This window comes from Rhinopithecus roxellana, chromosome 7, assembly GCF_007565055.1.
Source record: "Rhinopithecus roxellana isolate Shanxi Qingling chromosome 7, ASM756505v1, whole genome shotgun sequence".
NCBI lineage: Eukaryota > Metazoa > Chordata > Mammalia > Primates > Cercopithecidae > Rhinopithecus > Rhinopithecus roxellana.
Genome location: NC_044555.1, coordinates 25,241,435 through 25,265,576, shown reverse-complemented (window position 1 = coordinate 25,265,576; position 24,142 = coordinate 25,241,435). Strand labels below are relative to the sequence as shown.

At 51.1% G+C, this 24,142-nt stretch overlaps 1 protein-coding gene across 1 annotated transcript; it reads right to left on the bottom strand.

The window, feature by feature from the left end:
* Positions 1 to 24,142, bottom strand: MED12 (mediator complex subunit 12). Its single transcript, XM_030933548.1, has 45 exons — positions 23,617 to 24,142; positions 22,993 to 23,097; positions 22,594 to 22,785; positions 22,301 to 22,457; positions 21,303 to 21,484; positions 21,018 to 21,128; positions 20,639 to 20,893; positions 20,109 to 20,255; positions 19,848 to 19,947; positions 19,580 to 19,716; positions 19,231 to 19,362; positions 18,737 to 18,863; positions 18,094 to 18,323; positions 17,641 to 17,721; positions 17,339 to 17,509; positions 16,989 to 17,133; positions 16,771 to 16,821; positions 16,322 to 16,440; positions 15,992 to 16,135; positions 15,383 to 15,546; positions 15,048 to 15,179; positions 14,392 to 14,619; positions 14,072 to 14,216; positions 13,794 to 13,914; positions 13,297 to 13,398; positions 13,083 to 13,196; positions 12,656 to 12,831; positions 12,297 to 12,476; positions 10,895 to 10,966; positions 10,310 to 10,443; positions 9,982 to 10,143; positions 9,533 to 9,644; positions 9,277 to 9,366; positions 8,323 to 8,432; positions 7,941 to 8,076; positions 7,543 to 7,704; positions 5,782 to 6,156; positions 5,408 to 5,558; positions 5,054 to 5,250; positions 4,806 to 4,883; positions 4,498 to 4,715; positions 1,623 to 1,854; positions 1,097 to 1,237; positions 487 to 568; positions 1 to 276 (listed from the first exon to the last, which is right to left on the bottom strand). Exons 1-45 carry the CDS (start codon positions 23,713 to 23,715, stop codon positions 233 to 235), a joined length of 6,543 nt encoding a protein of 2,180 aa, XP_030789408.1. The 5' UTR covers positions 23,716 to 24,142; the 3' UTR covers positions 1 to 232.

Genomic DNA, 24,142 nt, shown 5'->3' with positions numbered 1-24,142 from the left:
TTTGCAAAGAAGCTCTGTGTATTGGGTGCAACAGCTCTGGGGTCTCTATATAAATAATATACAAAACCCAACAGCTCAATGCCTCACATTAACAAAAATACTAAAAACTTATTAAAAACGGAGCCTGAGGGAAGGGCCCCAATCACTACTGGTGCTAGCCCAGGAACGGGATTGGGAATTAAGAGGAAAGGGTGGGGCCACATCCAGTGCACAAGCAGTTCCTCCAGGTGGCTCAGTAGCGTCCAAATATGTTGGTACTGGGCTGTGGCTGGGTATCTGTGAAAAACCAGAGATTATCAGGGATGGAAGACCAGGCAGGGGTGTGGGTATGCATGAGGAAAGCTGTTCAGGTATCAAGGGAAGGGGATGGAATGGAATGCCTCCTCTCATAACCTGGGCCTGAAGCCATCTTTTCAGCTACTTTGGCCCACCCCGCCCCCTAAATTTATTCCATGGGGTTCTCCTTGGGAAGGCAGGCAGGCTTACTGGAGAGCTGTTGTTGAAGTTGCCGGACCAAAGCTGCTGTCTGTTGCTGCTGCTGGGTCTGCTGAAGCCCCTGGCGCTGGAACTGGGTGGAAATAGGAAGTGGAAGACTGAAGTCCAACTTTTCTCCTTCTTCAACCTCCTTTCCCAATCCGTTTGTTTTTGTTTTTGTTTTTGTGATGGAGTCACGCTCCATCCCCCAGGCTGGAGTGCAGTGGTGCGATCTCAGCTCACTGCAACTTCTGCCTCCCAAGTTCAAGCAATTCTCTGCCTCAGCCTCCCAAGTAGCTAGGATTACAGGTGCCCACCACCATGCCTGGCTTTTTTTTTTTTTTTTTTTTGTATTTTTGTATTTTTAGTAGAGACAGGGTTTCACCATCTTTGCCAGGCTGGTCTCAAACTCCTGACCTCAAGTGATCCACCCGCCTCGGCCTCCCAAAGTGCTGGGATTATGGGTGTGAGCCATCGCGCCTGGCCTCCCAATCCCTCTTTAGGGTGCCATGCCCTGCCTCCCACCTCTACCCTATTCCATACTGTCCCCAACCCAGTTCACTGGCTGCATGCACAACCTGGGCAGTTGTCCCTGAGCCTGGGGCTCTAGTCCAGTAGCTACCTGGGGCTGGGACTGGGGCTGGGGTTGGGGAGGAGCCGCCTGTTGCTGCTGTTGCTGCTGGTGTTGCTGCTGTTGCTGTTGCTGCTGCTGCTGTTGCTGTTGCTGCTGCTGCTGCTGCTGTTGCTGTTGCTGCTGCTGCTGCTGCTGCTATAGGAACATAAAAGATACTTCAGAAGGAGCAGAGGGAGGAAGCTAAGACTCAGAACTGGAGGGCTGAGGGCAGGGGATGAGGAAGCAGGGTGGGAGCTCGGGGTCTACTGCCTTCCCTTTTTAGACAGCTGCCCAGAAAGAAACCAAATCTAGGGTACCCAGTGGACAATGTCCAACTCTCTCCTACTATGATTCCCAGAAAACAAAAAGGGGGAGGGTAGGAAACTAACTTCTCCAGCACCACTAGAGACCAGCTGCTCTGCTAGGTGTTTTGATACACTGCCTTGTTTAGTCTTGGTAACTGTGTGGGAAGAACTTGTGCCTCTCCTCCTCCCCGGGCTCCCAGGTCCCAGACGCAATTTCCCTAGTGCCTTACCCGCAGGATTTGCTGCTGCTGCTGCTGCCGGATGTGGTACTGCTGCTGCTGCTGTTGCTGTTGCTGTTGCTGCTGCTGCTGCTGCTGCTGCTGCTGCTGTTGCTGCTGTTGCTGCTGCTGTTGCTGCTCAGGTAGGATGGCTGTTGAGCGGACGCCTGCCTGGACGCCCTGGGCACTCATTGGAGTCATGGTACTTATCATGGGTGTCTGCTGCAGTGTCTGGTGTGAAAACCTCCAAAGACAAGAGGACCAGAGGTCAAGGTGTGAGGGAGGTGGGGAGAGGGGGTCAGTATAAACTTTGGGTCCCTGACCTGAAAGAAACGTTAGCAGGTTATTTCATTCATTCCTCTTGTCACTAACCAGACTTCCAGTCTGGGGAATAAGTTGCATAAGATGATACTCTATTTTAGTGTCTCATAACCTTAATGGTTAGGAATTTTTCAATTCTGCATTAGCTATTTTTTCTCTTACAAAAATGAAAAATAGGGCTGGGTACAGTGGCTCACACCTGTAATCCTAGCACTTTGGGAGGCTGAGGAGGGCGGATCACTTGAGGTCAGGAGTTCCAGACCAGCCTGGCCAACATGGTGAAACCCCGTCTCTAGCAAAAATACAAAAAAAATTAGCTGAGTGTGGTAGTGGGCGCCTGTAATCCCAGCTACTCGGGCGGCTGAGGCAGGAGAATTGCTTGAACTCCAGCCTGGATGACAGAGCGAGACTCTATCTCAAAAAAAAAAAAAAAAAAAAAAAAAAAAGATAGGCATTCTATAAACACTCATTGAGGTTTTTTGCTGTTGCTGTTGTTGTTCCCCAATAACATTTCAAGTTGTTCTGCTACACCTGTATATCACTGCAAGAGTCTACTGGCCAGGCTCCCTGTCTCAAGTCTTCTTTTTTCTTTTTGAGACGGAGTCTCACTCTGTCGCCCAGGCGGGAGTGCAATGATGCAATCTTGGCTCACTGCAACCTCCACCTCTCAGGTTCAAGCGATTCTCCTGCCTCAGCCTCCCGAGTAGCTGGAATTACAGGCGCCCGCCACCACACCCAGATAATTTTTGTATTTTTAGTAGAGACGGGATTTCACCATGTTGACCAGGCTGGTCTCAAACTCCTGACCTTAGGTCATCTGCCCACCTGGGCCTCCCAAAGTCCTGGGATTACAGGCATGAGCCACCGCGCCCAGCCTGAAGTCTTCTTCTTGCACCTTCCAGTACACATGCTATCCATTCATTCTAAGGAGTCTTGCAACATACCCAACTCCTCCTATCACTCTTCTGATCAAAAGAACCCTTTCTGGGACTGTGTCTCAATTCTTCAGCTGAGCATTCAAGGCCATCTCGCAGCCTGCCCCCTCCTAGCCTAGCCCCAGTGACTTCCCCAGCACAGATTTTACACTCCATCCAGCCCCTTCTCTCCAGACACCATCCTCATTCTTGTCCCCATGTCTTTGGTCATGTTACATCCTCTACCTGGAATGCCCTTTCCTCTTCTCCACAAATCCCAATCACAGCTATTCTTCAAAGGCCAACTCAAGTCTGACCTCCTTCATGAAACATTCTCTGATGAGTCAGGCCCACAGATATTAGCCCGTACTTTTTCTCAATCCGCATTTTACCTCATAGCGTACAACTGCATACCTGATTATATCTTTGCTCAGAGTGTTCTCTCAATGTTCTTCTGTAAGTCTCATCTCCCCAGCTATAGTAAAGATTCTTTGTAGTGAGGAACTATATATTTTGGGGTTTTTTTGCTATCTTTCTTCACCTCACCCAGTCCTGGTATAGTGCTGGCCACACAATGGGCAGTTAGTCCACTCCCCAGTGTTCTTAATCCCAAGCTTCGGAGTCTCTAAACATAGTTAAAAGGCCTGAACTAAGGCTTGACTAACATTAACCATGGTGGGAGGATTCATTCATTAGTCCATCCTAGTATTCAACCTGGTATTTAAAGCCGGTACCGGCTTTATGACTCCTTATCATGTAGTTCATCTATGAACTCCAGATATTTTTTTTTTCTTTTTCTTTTTTTTTTTTTTTTTTTGAGACAGGGTCTCACTCTGTCACCACTGCAGTGCAGTGGCGCAATCTTGGCTCATTGTGTGATTACAGCTCACTGCAGCCTCAAACTTCCAGGCTCAAGCAATCCTCCCACCTCAGCCTCCTGAGTAGCTGGGACTACAGGCAAGCACCACCATGCCCGGCTAATTAAAAAAAAATTTTTTTTTGGCCAGGTGTGGTGGCTCAGTTCAAGACCAGCCTGGGCAACATGGCGAAACCCCATTTCAACTAAAAATCCAAAAAATTAGCTGGGCGTGGTGGTGTGTACCTGTAGTTCCAGCTACTTGGGAGGCTGAGGCAGGAGGATCACCTGAGCCTGGGAGGTCGAGACTGTAGTGAGCCATGATCGTGCCATGACACTCCAGCCTGGGCAACTGGAGTGAGACTCTGTTTCAAAAAAAAAAAAAAAAAATATATATATATATATATATATATTTTTTTTTAGAGATGGGATCTCCCTATGTTGCCCAGGCTGGCCTCGAATTCCTGGACCCAACTGATTCTCCCACCTTGGGCCCCCAAGTGCTGGGACTACCAGTGTGAGCTACCACACAGCCCAGATTTTTCCATAAGTCAGATAAACAATTTCCCCTCTCTGGACCTCAAAGAACTGTTAAGGAAGTACACATGAAACTATTGGTCTCCAGGGTCCCTACCAGCTCGAGACTTCTGTGGTTATGGGCTATGTGGCCAGATAAGTATTCTTGATGTCTCTAAAAGTTCTGACCAGTCCCATCACCTTCAGGCACGGGCTTTTCCAAGTCAAATGCTCCCTTATACCTCTGCATCTCTTCCTAGCTCACCACTACTTTGGGTACCTTTGAGTGGAGGTCAGTCCATGTCCATAGGTGGGGGCCTGCTGGTGCACATAGCCACTGGGCCGCTGTTGCAGGTGGCGGGTAGGATCTACAAGAGTAGGATTGGTAGAAGGGTGGGTGCTCTGGTAAGGCTGGCTGGAGTAGCTGGGGGGCACCATGGTACCTGCAGGGCCTGTGTGTTGCTGCAATCCCACATGAGAAACATAAGGAGTATAGCCCTGGAGGGAAAGAGGAGAGAGGGAATCAGGGCTGAGAGTATGCAAAGCAGCTTGCCTCATCCCCCGAGTCTCACAATCCCAGGCTCTTACCTGGGAAGTCTGCAAACCGTAGGAAGAGCTGGGAGTCATCTGATGGACAGATGACTGTCCCAACATGCCCTGACTCTGCTAAAGGGAGAGAAGAGAACAACTCAAACTCAGGAAATGCTTGCTGCCATCTCATCTCGTGTCTCCTGCTCTGAGTGTCCTTGTGAAGATCCCGTGTCTCCTCAGTCCTGTGACCCTCAAAAGCCCCTCTCCCTGACAGCCCTCCCTACTGCCCCTCTCACTATCTTTGCCTGGAGCTGTTGGCGAAGGCGCTGTCCTTGGGGCACCGCAGGTTGCTGCTGCCGGTACACAGAGGTCTTATAAGAGGAGGGTTCTAGGCCCATGACGCCAGTCATGGTTGTGGGGAGCACTCCAGGGTAAGTCGGTCGGGTGGGCAGCTTCTGCATTGGTAAGCGCACAGGGCGGTATGGGTCCACACGAGGGCCACCTGGAAAGGAGAGTGGGCTGACCTCTAGGCTCCTCATCCCTCTGTCTCTTGCTCAGTGTCCTTGACATCCATAGCTCCTCAGGGGAATGGCATCATCCTTTGGGCAGGGGGAGTATACACCTAGGTCCCTCCAGCATTCCTAGTGGCTGGCACTCACCTGCAGGTAGTGGCTGGTTCTGGGTGTACAGGCCTATGGAGCCTTGCCTGTAATTAAGGTGGGTTATGGAACCAGGGTTTGGGTGGTGCAGGAGGTCTGGAGGCACTGTCACACCATAAGGGCCGCTCCGACCCGGGCCCATTCCATAGTCCTGTGTGAGTGACAGAAGAAGAGGGTGAGTGGGTTGTAGCTGAGTGGGGTTGGGGAGCTGGGGGAGAATGAGGTAAAGAGGAGCTGGATTCGTACATGGTTAATTTTTATTATGATTCTAATGGCACCCCTTCCTTATGCGCCCCCACCCCTCCCACAAACCAGAAACTGGAGCGTCATGAAGTAAGAGGCTGTGGGAGAACTGTCATGGGGGAGACGCTCACCTCTGTCTTGGCAGCTGGCTGGCTGCGTTTCTTGCCCTTGGTGGACTTCTTCTTGCGTTCCTCAGTACTGGGTGGAGCAGCCCCTGGTTTGTCAGTTTTAGGGGGCTCTGGAGCCTTTTTCTCAGGCTCTAGCAGGGTAGGAGCAGGGGGCTCCTCATCTTCTGGGGGCAGTGGCAGTGGCTCCAGGTAATAGGCGCGGGGCCGGGGCCTCAGGTGTGTGTGGTAGAGCAGCAACCGCTGCTGCTCCTCTCCTCGAGCCACTCGCCGGTCCACCCGGACTGTTCCAAACCAGCCCCAAGAGAGCGGTGCTGACGGCTTCAACCCCTCAAAAAGATCCCAGGGCGAGATCTTCTGTTTGGTGGAAACCTGTAGACCCTGCTCCAGAAAATGAAAAACAGTAAGCTGTTGGGACTTAGAAAACACAAGAGAGACCGCAAGCACTTGTCGGAGTGGGTAGAAAGTCATAGGTAGAATAGGCCGGGCTCGGTGGCTCAAGCCTGTAATCCCAGCACTTTGGGAGGCCGAGACGGGCGGATCACGAGGTCAGGAGATCGAGACCATCCTGGCTAACACGGTGAAACCCCGTCTCTACTAAAAAATACAAAAAACTAGCCGGGCGAGGTGGCGGGCGCCTGTAGTCCCAGCTACTCGGGAGGCTGAGGCAGGAGAATGGCGTAAACCCGGGAGGCGGAGCTTGCAGTGAGCTGAGATCTGGCCACTGCACTCCAGCCTGGGCGACAGAGCGAGACTCCGTCTCAAAAAAAAAAAAAAAAAAAAAAAAAAAAAAAAAAAAAAAAAAAAAAGAAAGTCATAGGTAGATTCAGGAGAGATGGTAAGAAGCAGACAGACATGGATACACACATACATGCAGAAGAGAGTTATGCGGGGAGAGAGTGAAGGGTAGGGGACAGGGAGAGGTGTGGAGGCGCAAGATGAAGCCAGCCGGGACCAGGAGAGGAGACGAATGAACGGGGCGGGCGGCGGGCATGTGGGGAGAGAAGCGGAGACCGGGAGAGAAAGGGGTTGGGGAGAAAGCCAGAGAGGAAGTGGGGAGGGAGAGGGATTGACATTCAGAGGGAGACAGAAAAAGGAAGGCAGAGAAAGAGAGAGAGGAAGGCAGGGAGAGATTCTGCCTTTAGGCAGGCAGAGAAAGACAGAGTCAGAGAGAGACAGAAACAGGAAGAGAGACAAAAAGGTGGAGGGACAAAGAAAGGCAAACGAGTCAGACATGGAGAGAGACAGAGACAGAGGAAAAGAGACAGATGGACTAGGAAGACAGATGAAGAGAATGTATATATGAAGGAGTTAGACTTTGGGTTTTAAACTATACACAATAATTATGGTTACTCAACAAATACTGCAACTGACAGAGAGGGAAAAGATAAAACTGTGCCGAGATGGGTGGGTGTAGGGAGAGAAACACAGAAATAAAAGAGATACAGGCTGTCGGCCAGATAGATGGGTGGGGTAGGACATGAGGCAGGTGGAGCAGAGGAAAGAGGAGGGTAGGGTATTGAGAAATGGGTGGTATGTTAAAAGGTGAGGGCAGGGTGAAGGAAAGAGGCTGGGACTCCAGAGATGGAGATGAAATGTAAGGAAAGTTAAGTGATTTGCTGAAAACCCCAGAGATGGTGTTCACTGGCAGAGACTGGATGGGCTCCTGAATCTGATGAGTCTGTTGGAGCTACAAAGCTGATGCAGGGAAAGTTCTTGCCCAAAGGAGAAAAAAGGCAAGGGACATGGGCAGACAATGGAACATGCCTCCTTCTTGAAGATGGAATCGAAGCCAGCAATCTTGTTGCCCTTGGTATCAATAAGGGAGCCCTGTGGCTCACACGTGATGACGTCTCGGGTCTGCTTGGGCAGTGGCAGCAGCTGGCGAACCTTTTCCAGACTGTCTGACTGGCGTTCCCCCAACTCCTTCTGCAGGCACAGGAAGATGGGACAAGAGATACAGAAAACAGGGATGGGAAGTCTCAGGGGACAGCACAGAACTTGGCACAGAGAAGACCCCCACTCAGTAAATGCTCATGGCATGAGTAACCAAGAAAAGATAGACGTGAGAAAGAAAGGTAGAGGGCTCAAGCCAGAAGCAAGTTCCTGAGGCTGGACAGCAGATTCCGGTACCCGCAAACCTTGTCCCTGCCTCCTCTGCTCACCTGTAGCTTCTTTGCCAGGTTCATGTATGCACGCTTGTTTTCCTCCATGCTACCTTGGGAGATGCTAGACATGTCTGCAGCCAATGTCCCATTGATGAGCACGCTCAGCATGTCCAACACAGTAGTGAAGAGCTCACTGAGACAGAAAGCCAGAGAGAAAACCAGAGAAGAAAGAGGTGAAGATAGGAAAAGGCCTCAGCAGAGGACACAAACAGGGAGAGGTGCTTAATATGTCATCCCGAGGGCACCAAAACCATATGGGGAGCCCAGGGCCACGGAGTCCACAGTAACAGCCACACCAATCTCAGTGGGTGCAACTGACGTGGGAGTAGGGGGAACCTCTTGGGTATGAAACTGCAGGGAGCAGGTGGGGATGCTTTACTTGTTGGACTGCATGTCGACAGTGCCGCTGATGATGATCTCCAGGAGGAGCATGGCCCACTCCGTGGTCTGCTGGGTGCTGCGCTGCACTGTGTCAAACATGCCCCCAACCTGCCAGGGCCACAACAAGTCAGTCAGATGGCTCAGGGACAAGGCCAGAGTTTAAGGAAACCTTAGTTCAAATCTGAGTTGGGACGCCTGAGTTCATGCTTGAGTTGAACCTATGATTTGCTACATGATCTCAAGACAATGAGGAAATTCTTGACATCTCTGGGCCTCTGTTTCCATACTTAGAAAGTGATGGGAGTTGGACTGAATGATTTCCAGGATTCCATTCAACATTCCACAATGGGTTTCCAGTACTGCTAGGGCCCAGTCAGAATCTAGAATACTGAGGCAGAGTCCCTGCAAGGATCCAGGGTACATAATCTATTGGACCATGACCACAGTGATACAGCCCCCTTAACCACTTTCAGTCCCTGCATCCTTTCAGAGAACAGGGTTAATACTTCAAGACTCAGGCCGGGCACGGTGGCTCATGCCTATAATCTCAGCACTTTGGGAGGCCAAGACGGACGGATCATTTGAGGTCAGGAGTTCAAGACCAGCCTGGCCAGCATGGTGAAACCCTATCTGCATGAAAAATACAAAAATTAGCCAGGTGTGGTGGCGCACGCCTGTAATCCCAGCTACTCAGGAAGTTGAGGCTTGAGAATCACTTGAACTCAGGAGGTGGAGGTTGCAGTGAGCTGAGATGGTGCCACTGCACTCCAGCTTGGGTGACAGAGCGAGACTCTGACTCCAAAAAAAAAAAAAAAAGAAAAAAAACAACAACTTCAAGACTCAGAATAACCTGGGGCCTCTATCCTTACCCCCATTCTCCCAACCTGAGGCTTTTGCACTCTGCATTTCCAGCCCTACCGTCTTCCTTCTTTTCCCCAGCTGGCCTTCTCACCAGGTTGAGCCGCAGTTTGAGTGCCTCATGCATAAGCTGCTTTGGTTTGCAATCATCTAAGTACTGGTCATCTCGCCAATTATTCACAATCTAGAAGAGAAACAAATAAAATATGCAGTTCAGGGATCTTCGTGTTTCCATCTCACAGTAGCCAATATGTTTATCAGAAAGTACTGAAGTTTCCAAGTACGGAGTAACCCCTTAGGTGCATCCTTCCCTGCCCTCCTGCCCACCTCCATGGCCCAGAGATCTGTACCTGGTGCACCTGGCTGTAGAGGGAGGTAAGGAGTCCCTCGCGTTGTTCATCCTGCCCTTTCAGACATGTTAGCACCAGTGATAAGAAGGGCTGCTGGCTCAACAGGGACATGCTAGAGACAAGAGAAAGAAGAGATGAGAGGGGAGGGGAGGGGAGGGGAGGAGACGGGAGGGGAGGGGAGGGGAGGGGAGGGAACAGGAGAGGAGAGGAGAGGAGAGGAGAGGAGAGGAGGAGAAAAGGGAGACTGTGGGTTGGGGGTCAATTTCCAACCTCATTCTCCAGACTCTATGCTCTTAAGACCTAGCCTCTTGCTCAGCCATGCCCACTCTTATCCTCTGATTTTCCACTTTCCTATGATGCTTCTCCTTAGCCCCAGTTTTATTCTTCCCCAGGCCTGCCTCTTCTCCTTTCTACCCCTCAATCTTGGTCCACTCCCTAAGCCCCTTTACCTCTTCTGCTTTTGTCGATCACGTTCTTTGCGTGAAGAGGAACCCAGGTGCTGACCCTTCTCCAATTCCTCCCCAGCAGCCTTTAACACATGTCCCTGGACTGAGGTGGGCAGTTTAGCAATGAGGGGGGCCACCAGCCATACACCAGAGCGCTCTAGAGAGCTGGAGAACAGAGGACACAGGGTCACAGGGGAGCCAGGCAAGGTTGGAACAATCCATCCTCTCCTTTCCCTGATGGACATGCTGGCATCTCCACGCATCTGACATCGCTCATGCTACCAGCAGAGAAATTCCTAAGGGGATGGGTCCTAACATGTTTCTATCCGACCTGAGCACAGGCTTGGTCTTGCTGCTGCTGGGCATGTTGCTTGCAGTACTTCCAGAAGATGACCCTGTCTCTGCTGACTGTTGGAAAACCTCGATTGTGGCCTTGGCAATGTTCTCCAAGAGGGAGTTCATCTCCTGGGGAGGATGAAAGGCACAGAAGTGCTAAAATAGGTAGCTAAGGGTGAAGGAAAGCAGATGGTAGGAGAGATGGGAGATGAGGGAGAAGGACAGCACTGGCGGAGGTTGATGGGGAGATAGGAACCCAACTCTTTTGGGAATCATGTCCTCTAGTACCTCCGTATTTCTCCAATTCCTCATTGTCTTCTCCTTTACATACCTCCTTACATCTGTGGCCAGATAAACAGGCTCCACTACCACCACCAATCTTCCCCACAGCTCAGAGCTCCAACACTCTCAACCCATTTCCCTTATCAGCAGCTCCACTTGTTCACCATTTTTCCATCCCCTCTTATCTCTCAGCTCAAGAGCCCAAGGGTAGGATCTAGGTTCTTCTGTGGTGGACCGCCTCCCTGACACATGGAGCTGAACGTGAACACAGGAAAGGGAGGGTCCAGGCACTACTCACATTATTAGGGGTCTGCTTGATCATGAGCTGCAACTCCAAGGAAGACTGGCGCATGGTCCACTGGTCCAAGTTCTGTGATAGAGGCCCCACACCCAGGCTAGTCATCATCATGTTACCCCCAGCTACCCACCAATCTGAGGCCAATTCCTGTTCTACAACATTGAATCACAGACTCCTGGAGGTCTGAAAGGGACCTCTATGTCCCCATCTTTAAGAAAGACTACATTTAGGGAGGCTGAGGCAGGCGGATCACCTGAGGTTAGGAGTTCGAGATCAGCCTGGCCAACATGGCAAAACTCCGTCTCTACTAAAAATACAAAAATTAGCCGGGCATGGTGGTGGGCGCCTGTAATCCCAGTTACTCAGGAGGCTGAGGCAGGAGAATCACTTGACCTTGGGAGGCAGAGGTTGCAGTGAGCTGAGATCGCGCCACTGCACTCCAGCCTGGGTGACAAGAGCAAGACTCCGTCTCAAAAAAAAAAAAAAAAAAAAAAAAGACTACATTTAAATAGTCCAAACTAGTTGAAAATCTTTCCAATTTTTAAAAATGTTCAGGAAAGATTTCACATCTTTCCCATCCCTTCGTATCAGAAAGTTCTGCTTCATGCTTAACCTTGAAACCCTTGATGTTAAAGTTGAAGCCTGCTTCTCTCGTTTTAGACCAACTGCTCAAAGTCCCTGACAGGACCTTTATAAAACAATCTCTCAAAGTCCTGTAGAGACCAGAAGGCTACTGTTAGCTAATCTCTCTTCGACACTATCTCTTCTGGGCTGAAGAGACTTTATTCCTTTAGCTTTTCCTCAACGGCTTTATTTTTCCACTCTCTGGTCATCTGAAGGTGTGAAGCAATGTCAAGTGGAAAGTGCACAGACATGTCTGCGTTCACATATTGACTCTAAACTTATCAGCTATGTGACCTTAGACAAGTTACTTAACCTCTTCAAGCCTCAGTTTCCTCATCGGTCAAACAGGGAGGCTCATCTACTTCATAGGGTCATAAAGATTAAATGAGGAAATGTGTGCGGAGTACCTAGCACAGTACCTGGCACAAAACACATGCTCAGCAAGTAGTAGCTACTACTATTCAGTTCTGAGCCATGGCCAAAATGCCAAATATACAAGGCCCACGCCTAGGCCTCCCAGATGCTATGCTTCCCATTGATAAGCTAGATTCATTCCAGATAGCTATGCCCTCACCTAATACTCTTACACTGGAGTCTAGACCATATTGGACTTACTCCTCAGCCCATGCTGGAGCTGTTTCTCTCGCTACCTCTCTCCTCCACTATATCCTTGTCTTCCTCTCTATTTAACTCCCCCTCTCCTTTTCTCAAGGTTCCTATTGTTTCTCCCCAGATTGGGCCCACTGCTTCCTCTGCGGCCCCCACAGCCTTGGCCTACCTGAAGAATGCGCTTTATGCGCTGCCGCTGGGGGTTTTCCCCATCCTCATTGTCCAGCAGTCGATGTGGGTAGCAGATGAGCTGCATGAGGCGCTGCGCCTGGGCACTACTCAACACTGGGTCTTGCAGGTCATTGCTGTCCTCACACAGCGACTTAAGGCAACGTTCTCCTACCCATTCCTGAGGAAGCTGACAATCAGGGACTGGGAGCAACCAGTGAGGGGGTTAGGAATATGGAGGACGGGTTGGAGTTGGTAAGGAACACAATGTATAGTAGGGAGGTGGTGTGATCATGGGCTGGAAACGGGACTATATTACACAGAGGCATTTAGGAGGTGTGGGAGGAAGGTGAGACTGACCTGTTGGCAGATGCTGCGCAGCACGTACTTGGCATAGACATCCAGACTGGCTGTCTCCACAGAGATGTTGCGGCCACCCTGCCTCCGACCACCACTGCCACCTCCTCCCTCCTCCTCTGGAAGTTCTTCTGTTCCTCCTGTCACAGTGAAGCCTGAACCTTTCAGTTCCGCATCCCCTGTGGTTCACGGGTGGGAGATAGGGAGGGCAGAGTGAGATTGGAACACTGTGTGGAGACCCACCCTGGGCCCACAGAGGCAGAAACACCCCAAATCCTGCCCTATGGGACAGAAATATACTTCTCTCCCTCCCCTCCTCCCCAAAGGTCAGAGAGACCACCTTCAGAAGGGAGAAAGACTGTCCCTTGTAGTTTAGCTGGCACTCCACCCTACACACACTTCTGGCACCACTCCCTTCCTACCCCCGTACCAAGTACAAACACAGCCTTGAGAACAGCAAACACAGCTCCATCCACGATGCGGTTCTGGGAGGCAGCCAGCAGGTGGCGGTCACAGGAGGAGCGGATTCCTACTGTAGGCTTGTCTGGGGAAGGCGATGAAGTCAGGGGAAGCAAAAGTAGAATCCACGGAGGCAGGGGAACCACACTTTCTACTGTTGGCTGGTTCAGATCAGGGTCACTTACTTCCATCAGACTGGCAAGGATTGAGCTGCGGTGTCTTGAAAAGGTGAAGGAGGATGCGGCAGGTAAGCCGGGCCCCTGGCTCAGAGTCCTGTTCACTACAAGCTAAAAGGAAGACAAAACAGATCTGGGAAGGATGAAGCTGAACTGCATGTGGGTTTATACGTGTGCGTGCCTGCATGCATGCAAGTGTACGGCAGGGGCACGGGAGAGAAGATGAGGTAAAGTGAAAGGAGAAAAAGCAAGATAATATTGAAAGCGAGGTAGAGCAGAGAACTGTTATGCAGTTGAAGGGTCAGAAATTGCAAAGGTCAGGGCCGCAAATCCAGGGCTAAAAAACAGGTTCCTTCTAGCCTTCAGCATACCAAAGGACTGGCCTTCTGGGGAAGGCCAGGGAGCCGCAGCAAGGTCTCCCACAGTGAACAATGAGAGGATGGCCGTCCAGTGTGTATTGAAATTTGAGGTCTAGAAATGCTAGGGGTTACAGATTGGTAGTTCACCAGCATTAAGGAGTGAAGGGATGGCAGCACAGCGAATCAGATCTTCCAGGAGCAAACACTGCCGAGCGATGAGGATGGCAACAAAAGTAGCTAACGAGTCATGAAAAGACAGGTCACTGACCTGGAGGAAAAAACAGACAGACACGATGACTCAGAGTGGAGGCCCACTCAAAGCAGTGTGCCTCCACTCTATGGAACTCTGTCCCTGATCAGAGGATCACGACCAGCCCCCTGCCCTGGTCACTGCTCCACTAGCAAGACCCCACCCCAGGTCTCACATCTACATTGCAGAGGAGGTCGTTGAAACCACAAGTGCCATTGTTAGAGGAGCAGCACAAGGCCTTAAGCACTCCTAGCCATTCTGCACTCAGTGACTTGCAATAGCCGGTCAGCTCTGCACACAGGATTGCGATGTCATTCACCCTAGGGAAAAGTACAAATGCCCTCAGGAAAAACCTTGCTCCACAAAACCTCAGACCCATTAACTTCTCATCTCTGCCCCAGTACATAATGAAGGTTGTAGTACCTCCCAGATACCTCAGCCCTCCCTATCTCAGGTGGGAGCATAGTGCCCTTCCTCACTCAGTACACCCCATACCTATCGGGATCATGGTGCCCCACACAGACGTGCATAAGGGCATTGCAGACAAAGCTGTAGCGGTTAGCAGGGTTCTCACTAAGACTCTTGCCTAGCCCTGTGTAGGTGAAGGTGTGAGCTGCAGGGTTCTCTAGAGTGTCAATCATGAACTCAGGTGCCCAGCGCATATTTGATTCCGATGGCTCCACGTTGCAGTAGATGGTGTTCTTCACCTTTGAGCAAAAGTCGCTGCAGGGATGGAGGAAAGGAGATAGTAGTGTTGAAGAAGGTCTGCTGAGGTCGAGGGATGGTCAGGAAAGGGGAGAAAAGAAAAAAAGGAGAAAGTGAGGGATGAAGGATCTTGGGACAAGAAAAGGGAGATGGGACAAAACGGACTGGGCAGGAAAGGAACCACATGGGAATAAGGAACTGGGGCCTCTGAAGGCAGCGAGGAAGAGGGGGAAGAGTTTGGGCCCCACAGATACAGGCGGGGGGCAAGCCTGCTGAGGAAGAGGGCCCACTCTTGGTAATACAACAGTATGTGGAGGACACAGTCCACAAATGACCCTAGACAGGCAGCAGGGTCCCAGGCCATGCTCCTCTCCTCCTGAGTTGGGTGGTTATGGGAAGAAGGGAGTAGGTCCCACTTGCTACCCCTTACCTTCCACCTCTCTTACCTGAAGAGCTCCCCAAATTTGTTCTTTAAATGGCTACAGGAGGTGTACAGATCATAGAGATAAGCAAGGATACAGCGCTCTGCAGAGGAGCCATCGGACCGGTTCATCCCATGCTTCACAACGCCACACAGCCTGCATGAAGAAGCAAGGTTGGGAGGGTCAGCAGATGGTATGCGGGCTCCTCCAAAGGGATTCAAGCCTCTGGGAAATACCATTCCTTTCCCATCTGAGTGGCAGGCACTTCCCCAGAGTGTGAGGAAGTGCATGCTCTTCCCAGGCCACTTCCACCAGCATTCGCCAGAGCTTTGTTTCAGTTATTCCAACGTCCTGCTTACCCCTCAAAGACCTGTGCCATCTGGTCCTGGTTGAGGATGAGGCAGGCATGATAGTGCCGCAGGACAGCCACGATGCACAGGCACAGGCTAGTAGTGTAGCTGCCCACCAGATCCGAGGATTTGAGAAGCAGCTCAGCCTCAACTACACTCAGTTCATTCAGCAGCTAGCAGAGTGAACGGGGGTGAGAAATGCAAAGAGGCCCCTCATGTTACATAGAACCCACCTTCCTGTGGGGACGCTGGCAAGGCTGGGCCTGAGCCCCTTCCTGCTGGAGCCACCTCAGGATAGAAGGGCTCGTTACCCTATGCCACGGTCCTTTAGTCTATCAACAACACCTCTAACCAGTGTCCAGGATACAGTTCTATGAACTCCACAGTGGGAGGATGGTCTGTGCCCAATGCTCTAATCTGCCTCTTGGCCTCCCCAGGGAGCACTTGTCTCTATTCCTGCAGTCTCAGCTCATGTTCCACTCCCCCCGTGCTAGTCTTTCTGCCCCTTCAAATAGCCTGGGAAACTGGCTGGAGCATTTACCCCTGTCCTTATGACCCTCCATAGCCCCTATATGGCACGAACTCCTTCCTCCACCCTCATCTCCCCAACTTCCCCACCTGAATGGCAAAGTCGATGAGGCCACTGATGCTGAGTGAATATTCCATGAGGTCGAAGATGAACTGCACATGCTGCACCAGAGGCAAGTGGTATGACATGCCAAGGGCAAAGCTCGTGATCTGCTCCAGAACATTCCGGGAGACCTGATAAGGGCAGTGGGAGTGAGACGGGAGTGGAGAGAGGAAAGAACCAGGGAAGCAGGAAAGGATGACAGTGGAAGGGGATGAGACCAGGAGGCTTAGCCTGCCTAGCAGGGAGAAGATAGGGAAGAAAAGGAAAACAGGAGAGGAGGCCAGAATGTGGGAAAGGGGCTGGGCTTAGGCCCACACCTGAGCCGTGACCTGGTGTTGGTCATAATGTGAAAGGTGCTGGAACTTAGCAAAGATATCTTCAGCAGTGGGGAAGGCTTCAGGCCGGTTGCGTCGCCGCTTCTGCCCATCCTCCCCACCTGAGGGGACAGTTGAAAGGGACCAGTCAAGATAGGGAAGATAACTAGTTGACTAGGGATGGGGAGTGGGGTATGGAGAGAAGGCTATGGGAGGGAGGGAGGGAGGGAGGGAGAGAGGGAAGGAGGGAGGGAGGGAAGGAAGGAAGAGGGAAACAGGGAAGGGAGGGTCAAGGAAGGGATGGGGGAGGAATGAAGGGAAGGGGACAGTGAAGCAAAGGTTTAGAGGACCACAGACTATGTGGACCTTAAAGGAATATGTACAGGGAGGTGCTAGGTTGAGGGAGGGAAGGGAGAGGGAGGGAGGGCAGTATGGGGCTTACTGTGAGGTACCTAAGAATGTCAGGTCTCCAGGATTCAGAGGCACAATAGGAGCAAGCTGGTCTGTAGAGGGGGGGAATGAGGGGGGAAGTTTCAAAAGGACTAGAGCTCTCAGGAGACTCCAAGAGACAGGACATTGGGACATGACTGGGGAGTTCCCTATGCTGGGGAAGGGAAGACTGACTAGGGCACTCTTTGGGGGAGATCTGTTTAAGGAGCCTCAAACCCACCAGTTTCTGCTGTCCCCTTGCGGTTCAGAACCTTCAGGATATCCTTGGTGATTTTCTTGATGGCATGGCGGGCATCATCTCGCTGCTTTCCCACCCCAAACAGTACGACCAACCGCTGGTTGCACTCATGGCTGCATGACTCCTCCTGCATCCCAGCAGCACCATCAGACTCCAGCACCGATCTCCTTCCCTCCTCTTGAAATCATGCTCCACACCCCTCAGCATCCACATGCTAAAGCCCTTCCCTTTCCCAACCCACATCCTCAGGAACAGCTCCAACCCCTCAGCAAATTCCTTGGACAGCAATCTAGGTTCAAAACAGATCATCACAAGGTGCTGGGGAACAGTACCTGGGGGATGGGAAAGTGGGTGGCATACTGCACGTGTCGTGGCTGGTCGTAAAGAACCCCAAGGGTCCCTTCGATCTTCTCCTTGGGTGGGGGCTTCACCTCCTTCTCGACATCTGGCTTCTCAGGGGATGGACTGCCCTTCCCCTCACAGGGCATAGTAGGGGAGAACAACTGAGAGAAAGGTGAGAAGGCAGAACATGAGAAGATGGAAAGGGGATGAGGGGGGATAAAGAAATGCCAAAAGCAGGAATAATGGGAAGATCAAAGGAGCCAGATTCTGCCACGCTCAGGATTGAACTTACTGAGAAATCAGGCTTCTCCATGTCCTCAAAGAGCACACTGGAACTAGGGTCAATATCCATAGATTCTGAAAGCCCTGGATCCTGAGGGCATAGAACATAAGCAAAGTTGTTTTAGCCCTAGGGAGCAGCTCCCACCATCTAGAAAACTTCACGGGGGAATTGGAGAGAGAAGACCAGATTGTGGAAAGCACAGGATCTGGAGTCAAGTCATCCAATCACTTAACCAGTATAGGCCTCTGTTTCCTTCAGCTTGAAAATGGGGATAAGAGTACCTCGCAAGGCTGATGGGAGGAACCAATGAAACAATCGATGTGATAGTGCTTAGTCAATCACCAAGTGCTAAGAAAATACTACCCCCCTGCCCCAGGCAAAAGAGGCTCTTAGAGGCCTCTGGGAGCCATGAAGATAGAAATGTCAGAAGAAACGATCTAGGGCAAGGAAAAGCCCACTCACCTCCAGCTTGCTGCTGCTGCTGCCTTCAGCCTCCTTGTGCTCTGGGTCATCGGCAGGATCATCAAAGGGAGAGGGAGGCCGGGGACCAGGGGCTCCAAAGGCAAGGTCCCCTCGGGAGATGAGAGTGCAAGTATACATGTTGTGGGAGAAAACATCATGTCGAATCAGTTCACAGAACAGCAGTACTAAGTTAAAGAATTCCACCCGCTCACTCTCACTTCGGGGGTCCGCTGGAGGAAGGGAACAAGGAAACATGAGTTAGGAGAACACAAAAAGGTGGGCCAAAAGAGAGAGGGACACACCTAAGGCAATAATAAGAGTGATAAAATAAAAATCCCAGAAACTGTCGAGGGACAAAGTGTGGTTGGTTACCCCACATGCTGCCCCACACACCATCTCAGAAAGGAATGTAACATCTTTGTGGCGATTTACGCAGTGAAAATGCTTCAATCACAAGCTCTTGTTTTAATCCTTCTCTGTATTTCTCTACTTTGACTGTAAGATGATCAGTTAAAAGAGGATCACTAGAACTACATCTAAAAGTCATTCTGCATAGAGCCCAAGAGAGAAATATACTTTTTGATGACAGTGGCGGGTAACTGAGTCTAGGCAGACGCAACTAGAGAGTGGTAGGGGTCCGTACTCAGCATGGGAGCCTGTGTATCCAGAAACTGCAGGAGGACATCCTGGAAAATGGGAGCACTAGGAGCAGAAAGGGAGCCAGAGGCGATGGAACCCTTCTCATCTGCGGCTTCTGATTCTCCACAACGCTGCAAGATGACAGAACAAATTGTAGAACTGACTTTTACCTGCTTCTTCAATCCTCAATGTGTAGGCCTTAAACTACTACCTGCTTGACCTCTACCCCATGCTTTTCACTTTCATTCCCCTGCTGACCTCCATTTTCTTTACCACCTCCCAACTGAAGCCTTGATGTTATCTCTAACTCTGATAACAATCCACTCTTCTCTACTTTCACCTCATGTCCGTTACTTTGCCTTTAGGTTCTCTTCCACTTCTTTACTCTGTTCTCATACCTTCAACTCTGGTCCCTCCACCACCTCCATCTCTTGGTCTCCAACCCCAGTAAATTCCTTCCCATTGGCCAATCTCGTTCTCTTATCTCTGCCCTCTAACCTCAGCCTCAATCTCCGCCTGTCTCTTCTCCAGGAGCTTGGCTACCACCATAGCACGATGCCGACCAGAACGCTTGCAGCTGACAGCCCATTCACATAGCAATGACACCACAGCATCATCATCTGAGGAGATCTGGAGACCAAAGGAAGAGAGGGAGGAGTAAGGTAGGGGTGGGGACAAAGAAATGAGTTCCAATTTCCTAAAGACTGTGCTCCATCATAAAACATTCTGGGCCCAGTAAGATCATTTCTGCAGATATGCTCTGCTTTCAATGCCTCACCATGACTTCCCCTCAGATATATTACTGCTCTTGCAGTTTTTTGCTCCTTCTATTCCCCTTTTCGCTTACCTCATGCCCATCCTTGCTAGGCCCCAATCCAAAGATTCGGTTACAAAGTGAGTCAAGAGAGTTGCTGAAGTCAGAGCGCTCAAAACTATGGCTGTCCAGCACTTCCAAAGTATGAAGCACCCGTCCAATGGTGAAGCCTAAGGAGGAAAAGTGGTAAAGGGGACTGAACCAGAGGCCCAGTGTATTCTGGCTCTCAGATCTACATGTCCTTACTATCTTCATCCTTTCCTCAAACATACTTCCTATTATCTGTTCTCTTGACACATACCTGCAGTAGCTTCCTGGCATTTATCGAAAGACCAGCGAACTTCAACTGCCTGTCCCCGCTCCTTGATCTGCTGCTCGATCTCCCGCAACTTTGCACGGACCTGCAATATTAAAAAGGAAGGCTATAAGGATGTACCAAGGCATACAAAAGGCCAGAGCCCCAGGCTAGAAGAATAGTACCAGACTCCAAATCACTATTTCTGAGAGAGTACTTTAGCCTCATAGCCCAATCTGAGAGTACCAGGCTAGTGGTCAGACATACCTGCTGAGTGAAGGCACTGTTACCCTCTGGCATGGGCAGGTTGGAGGGGGCAATAGGCAAGTGGTCAAGTGGTGAGCCGGTCTTAATTCTGCTATCAGTCAGTGAGTAGTGCCAAACCAAGGCACTAGGACAACACAGGAGGATGGTCTGCCAGATAGAAACAGCTAAGTCCAACTCGTTCACGTGGCTACCCCTCTGGAATCCCATTCTAAGACCAAACCCATAGATTTCAGATCCAAAGTTATTCTGACTGGGCCCCCAAGACAGGCATCACTCCACCCCTGATTCCCTCCCTTCACTCACTTTCCTAAAAGGCTCTGGGCCTACTATTTAGCCCTGGAAGGGAGAGAGAGGCTGGTCAAAACCCCCAAAGGGGACTAACACCCCATTACCAAGAAACAACAACCTCCAAGCAAGTACTCAGCACCTACTCCCACATCCAATTTGGAATTACCCCTATTCTCTGGGATGGGCACCCGATTCTTCTCAGGTTATCTCTCAATGCTTCCTTGGGCCCGCCTAGTACCTACCTGTAGGATACAGCTGAGGCCAAAAACCAGGGGCCGGTGCTGAGGGCACATAAGCAGGTCACTAAAGGGAGTCGAGGGGGTGCTGCTAGTTGGGGGCTGAGGAGCAGGGGTGGTGGGTAGCGAGCTTGTTGACTGAGCAGATATAACATGAGATGAGTGACTGCTCACACCATCTAGCTGCAGGGCCAGTCTCCGTGTACAAAAGTAGGCAAGGCGGCGAGACAGGTACGCAGACTGAACAAATTCGCCAGAGTACTGTGAAGACATGACCATCAGAGCCCCTAGTTCTCTCCAGGGGACCCTGCTCTGACGTTTTATTCTTCCTTAAATCCTTCTTAGACTCCCCCTGCCCCACTACCACCAAAATTCCAAGCCTTACTCGGAGAAGCAGGGGCAGGAGCAGTTTAAGCAATTCATCCTCTCCAGGGCGGATCTTCTCAAAACACTCAAGCACCCAAGTCAGGAACTCATGTCTGTCCAGCATTCCATCCTATGGGTACCAGGGGAGGGAAGGGGGGACTATTAGAGATGAAGCAGATAAAGTAAATGAAAAGATGAAGAGAACCACAACTGGGGCAAGGTGGCAAGCAGATTCTGTTCTCTACTGGCAGAGTACAAGTTCAGGCTCAACCCAATGCCCCACACAGCATGCCCTACTCCCTACCTGAAACATGAACATGGCCAGCTTCTCGGTGTAATCCCACTGCCGGATTGCCACCTCTACATCATGGGGCAAGGGCCCTATCGTGGAACCACAGCCCCCACTTCCTGCAGGCCCTGGCCGGTAGTATTCAGCCATCTTCTGTAACTGCTCCCATAAGTACTTGGTGATGATCTGAGTCCATTCTGGAGGAAACGGGGAAAAAGGGCTATTTGATACTATCTTTCTGCTTAGAATTTCCTTCTACTGGCCGGGTGCAGTGGCTCACGCCTGTAATCCCAGCACTTTGGGAGGCTGAGGCGGGTAGATCACGAGGTCAGGAGCTCGAGACCAGCCTGGCCAAGATGGTGAAACCCCGTTTCTATTAAAAATACAAAAATTAGCCAGGCGCAGTGGTGGGTACCTGTAATCCCAGCTACTCAGGAGGCTGAGACAGGATAATCACTTGAACCCGGGAGGTGGAGGTTGCAGTGAGCCAAGATCCTGCCACTGCACTCTATCTAGCCTGGGTGACAGAGCAAGACTCTGTCTCACAAAAAAAAAAAAAAAGACTATCCTTCTACTTAGAATACCTTACTCCCATCCCCAATCACCCACCATATTTGTAAATTCAGTTCATCCTTTGTCTCTAGTCAAATCCCACCTTCCTAAAGCCTTTCCGGGTATCCCCATAAGAAAGTAATCTTTTGTCCACTCAAAGAATCTTCTGCTCCTAGCTTGCCATTCACCACTTTCTATATTTAATTATGTTATTTGTACATATACCTTAGCAGCCCTGTTAGACTACTAGCATCCTAGGGGCAGAGATTATGCACTGGACGTCTTTGTAGCCCAGTATATGCCCACAGTAGACACTCAAATTTCTCAGTGTTTACTGATCAAGCAAATGCAAGAAACAAGCAGAAACAAGGAATTTAGATTAAGAAGGAGGATGGTTGCAAGGGTGTCTCTATCCCTCCTTGAAGCCATCAGCAGTACACCTGGTGTTAGGAGTTACTCACCCATGAAAGGGTCAACATGTCTCTTCTTAACCTTGGTCTCAGAGATTGCTGCATAGTAGGCACAGGTCATCTTAATGAGCCAGGCAGCCCGCATCACAGGCACTGTGTATTTGGCTAAGTACCCAAACACTTCTTCCTTCTTACTGAAAATGGGGACCTGGATGGACATTGCAAATAGTGAGGTCTCTATTATCCCCATGAGCTGACACCCATGTAGCTTAATATGGGAATAGGAGGGTACTTGGTACCCCATGCTCCCTCCTTGGCCTGAAGGACAGGAAACAGTACCTTACCTTTTTGGCTAGTTGCGTGAGTGGCTTGGTGCCAGCCAAGTCAGTGAACCAAGTATTAATGGCACTCTGGGATCGTGCAGTCACCAGCCAGAAGTTGTCCTTCTGGTTCACTTGGGGCTTCCTGCGACCAGTGTCAGGGAGGGTATTACAACGTAACTTCTCTGCAATAATGCTGCTGAAGTTGGAACTGATCTGAGGGAAGAAAACTGTACCTCAGGGTGGGAAGAAGGGGCAGACAGGTGGCCTGCCTTTTGCTGGGCAAATGCCAATGAGATAGCATTAGGTCATGAAGGCAAACTCAGCCACTTAGGTTGTCCCTATAAGTCTTCCCTACCCAGGGCCTTTGCTCCTTCTCAGATTCTTCCAGCCTTTTCCTTCAGCCTGGCAGAGTTGTCTCACCTTGGCAGGATTGAAGCTGACGTTCTTGGCACTGCCATGTTCATCCCCAGAGACAGCAGGCTGGTTATTGAAACCTTGTTTTACATTCAAGGCCGTCAGTTCATCCTGAGGCAGGAAAGCAGCCTTTAGTTGTTTTTTCCTTAGGGGGAGGGGGAGGGGGTGGGAGAGTAGGGCAGGAGAAGCGAAGGAACAAGGTGAAAGGGCAGGAGGAGGGTTCCGTGTAGAACAGATCGTTACTTAAAGCTAGGCCCTTACATTCACTTGGACCCCACCCTCACCCCCATGGTCACTAGGATTCCCAGTCACCCAGGGCGCCCTCAAACATCACTCTTCTCTTGCGAACATCCGAGCAGCCGTACCCCACCAAGCTGTCTCAGACAACTTTCTCAGACGTGTGTGGAGGAGGGCGCTTCTGGTGCGGCCCCTACACCACCCCCTATTCATACCTTGGAACCCCCCACCGCGCCTCGTCCTGCCCTCCCACGCCAACCCACTTTACTCTTCCCCCTTTCGGGACTTTCGCTCTCACCCAACCGCCCCGCTCCCCATTCCCAGCCGTCAATGCCTCCTCCTAGGCTGACCGCGTGCCCCCAGCCCCTCCAGAGCCCCGATTTTCGAACGCACCTCCTTCTGTTTGGGGTCCTGAGGGTAAACATCGGGAGGCCCCAGCCGCGGCCGCTTCAGGGGCCGGTGTTCGTAGCTCAAGATCCCGAAGGCCGCCATCTTGCCCAGCCCGTAGCGCCGGAGGCGCCAGCAGGGCCAGGCTGACTGGGGGAACGGGAAGGGGAGAGGGAGCCGAAAAGGGGGGCGGTGGTTGAGAGGACGGCGGCCGAGAGACAACAAGGGGGCACGTTAGAAACTCTCGACCATTGCCGGAAACTACCGAGGGAAGCCGAGGGACGCCGGGAACCATCGGACAATACCGACCGCAGAGGGGGTGGGGCCTGGCCCGATGGGGGCGGAGCTCTGTGCCCCGGGAGTTTTTCGGCGGCGGCGGTGGTAAGTTGATTTCACTCAGCAAAAATCTATGAAACGTTCCGGAGGCGCAGAGTGAGCTGGGGATGCAAACCAGGGAAGAGGGAGGCCTCTGTGGTGCTGAGTTCTGACTGGAATTCGGTTCCCACAGCCTAGCTCGGTTTTGGCCTAGAAA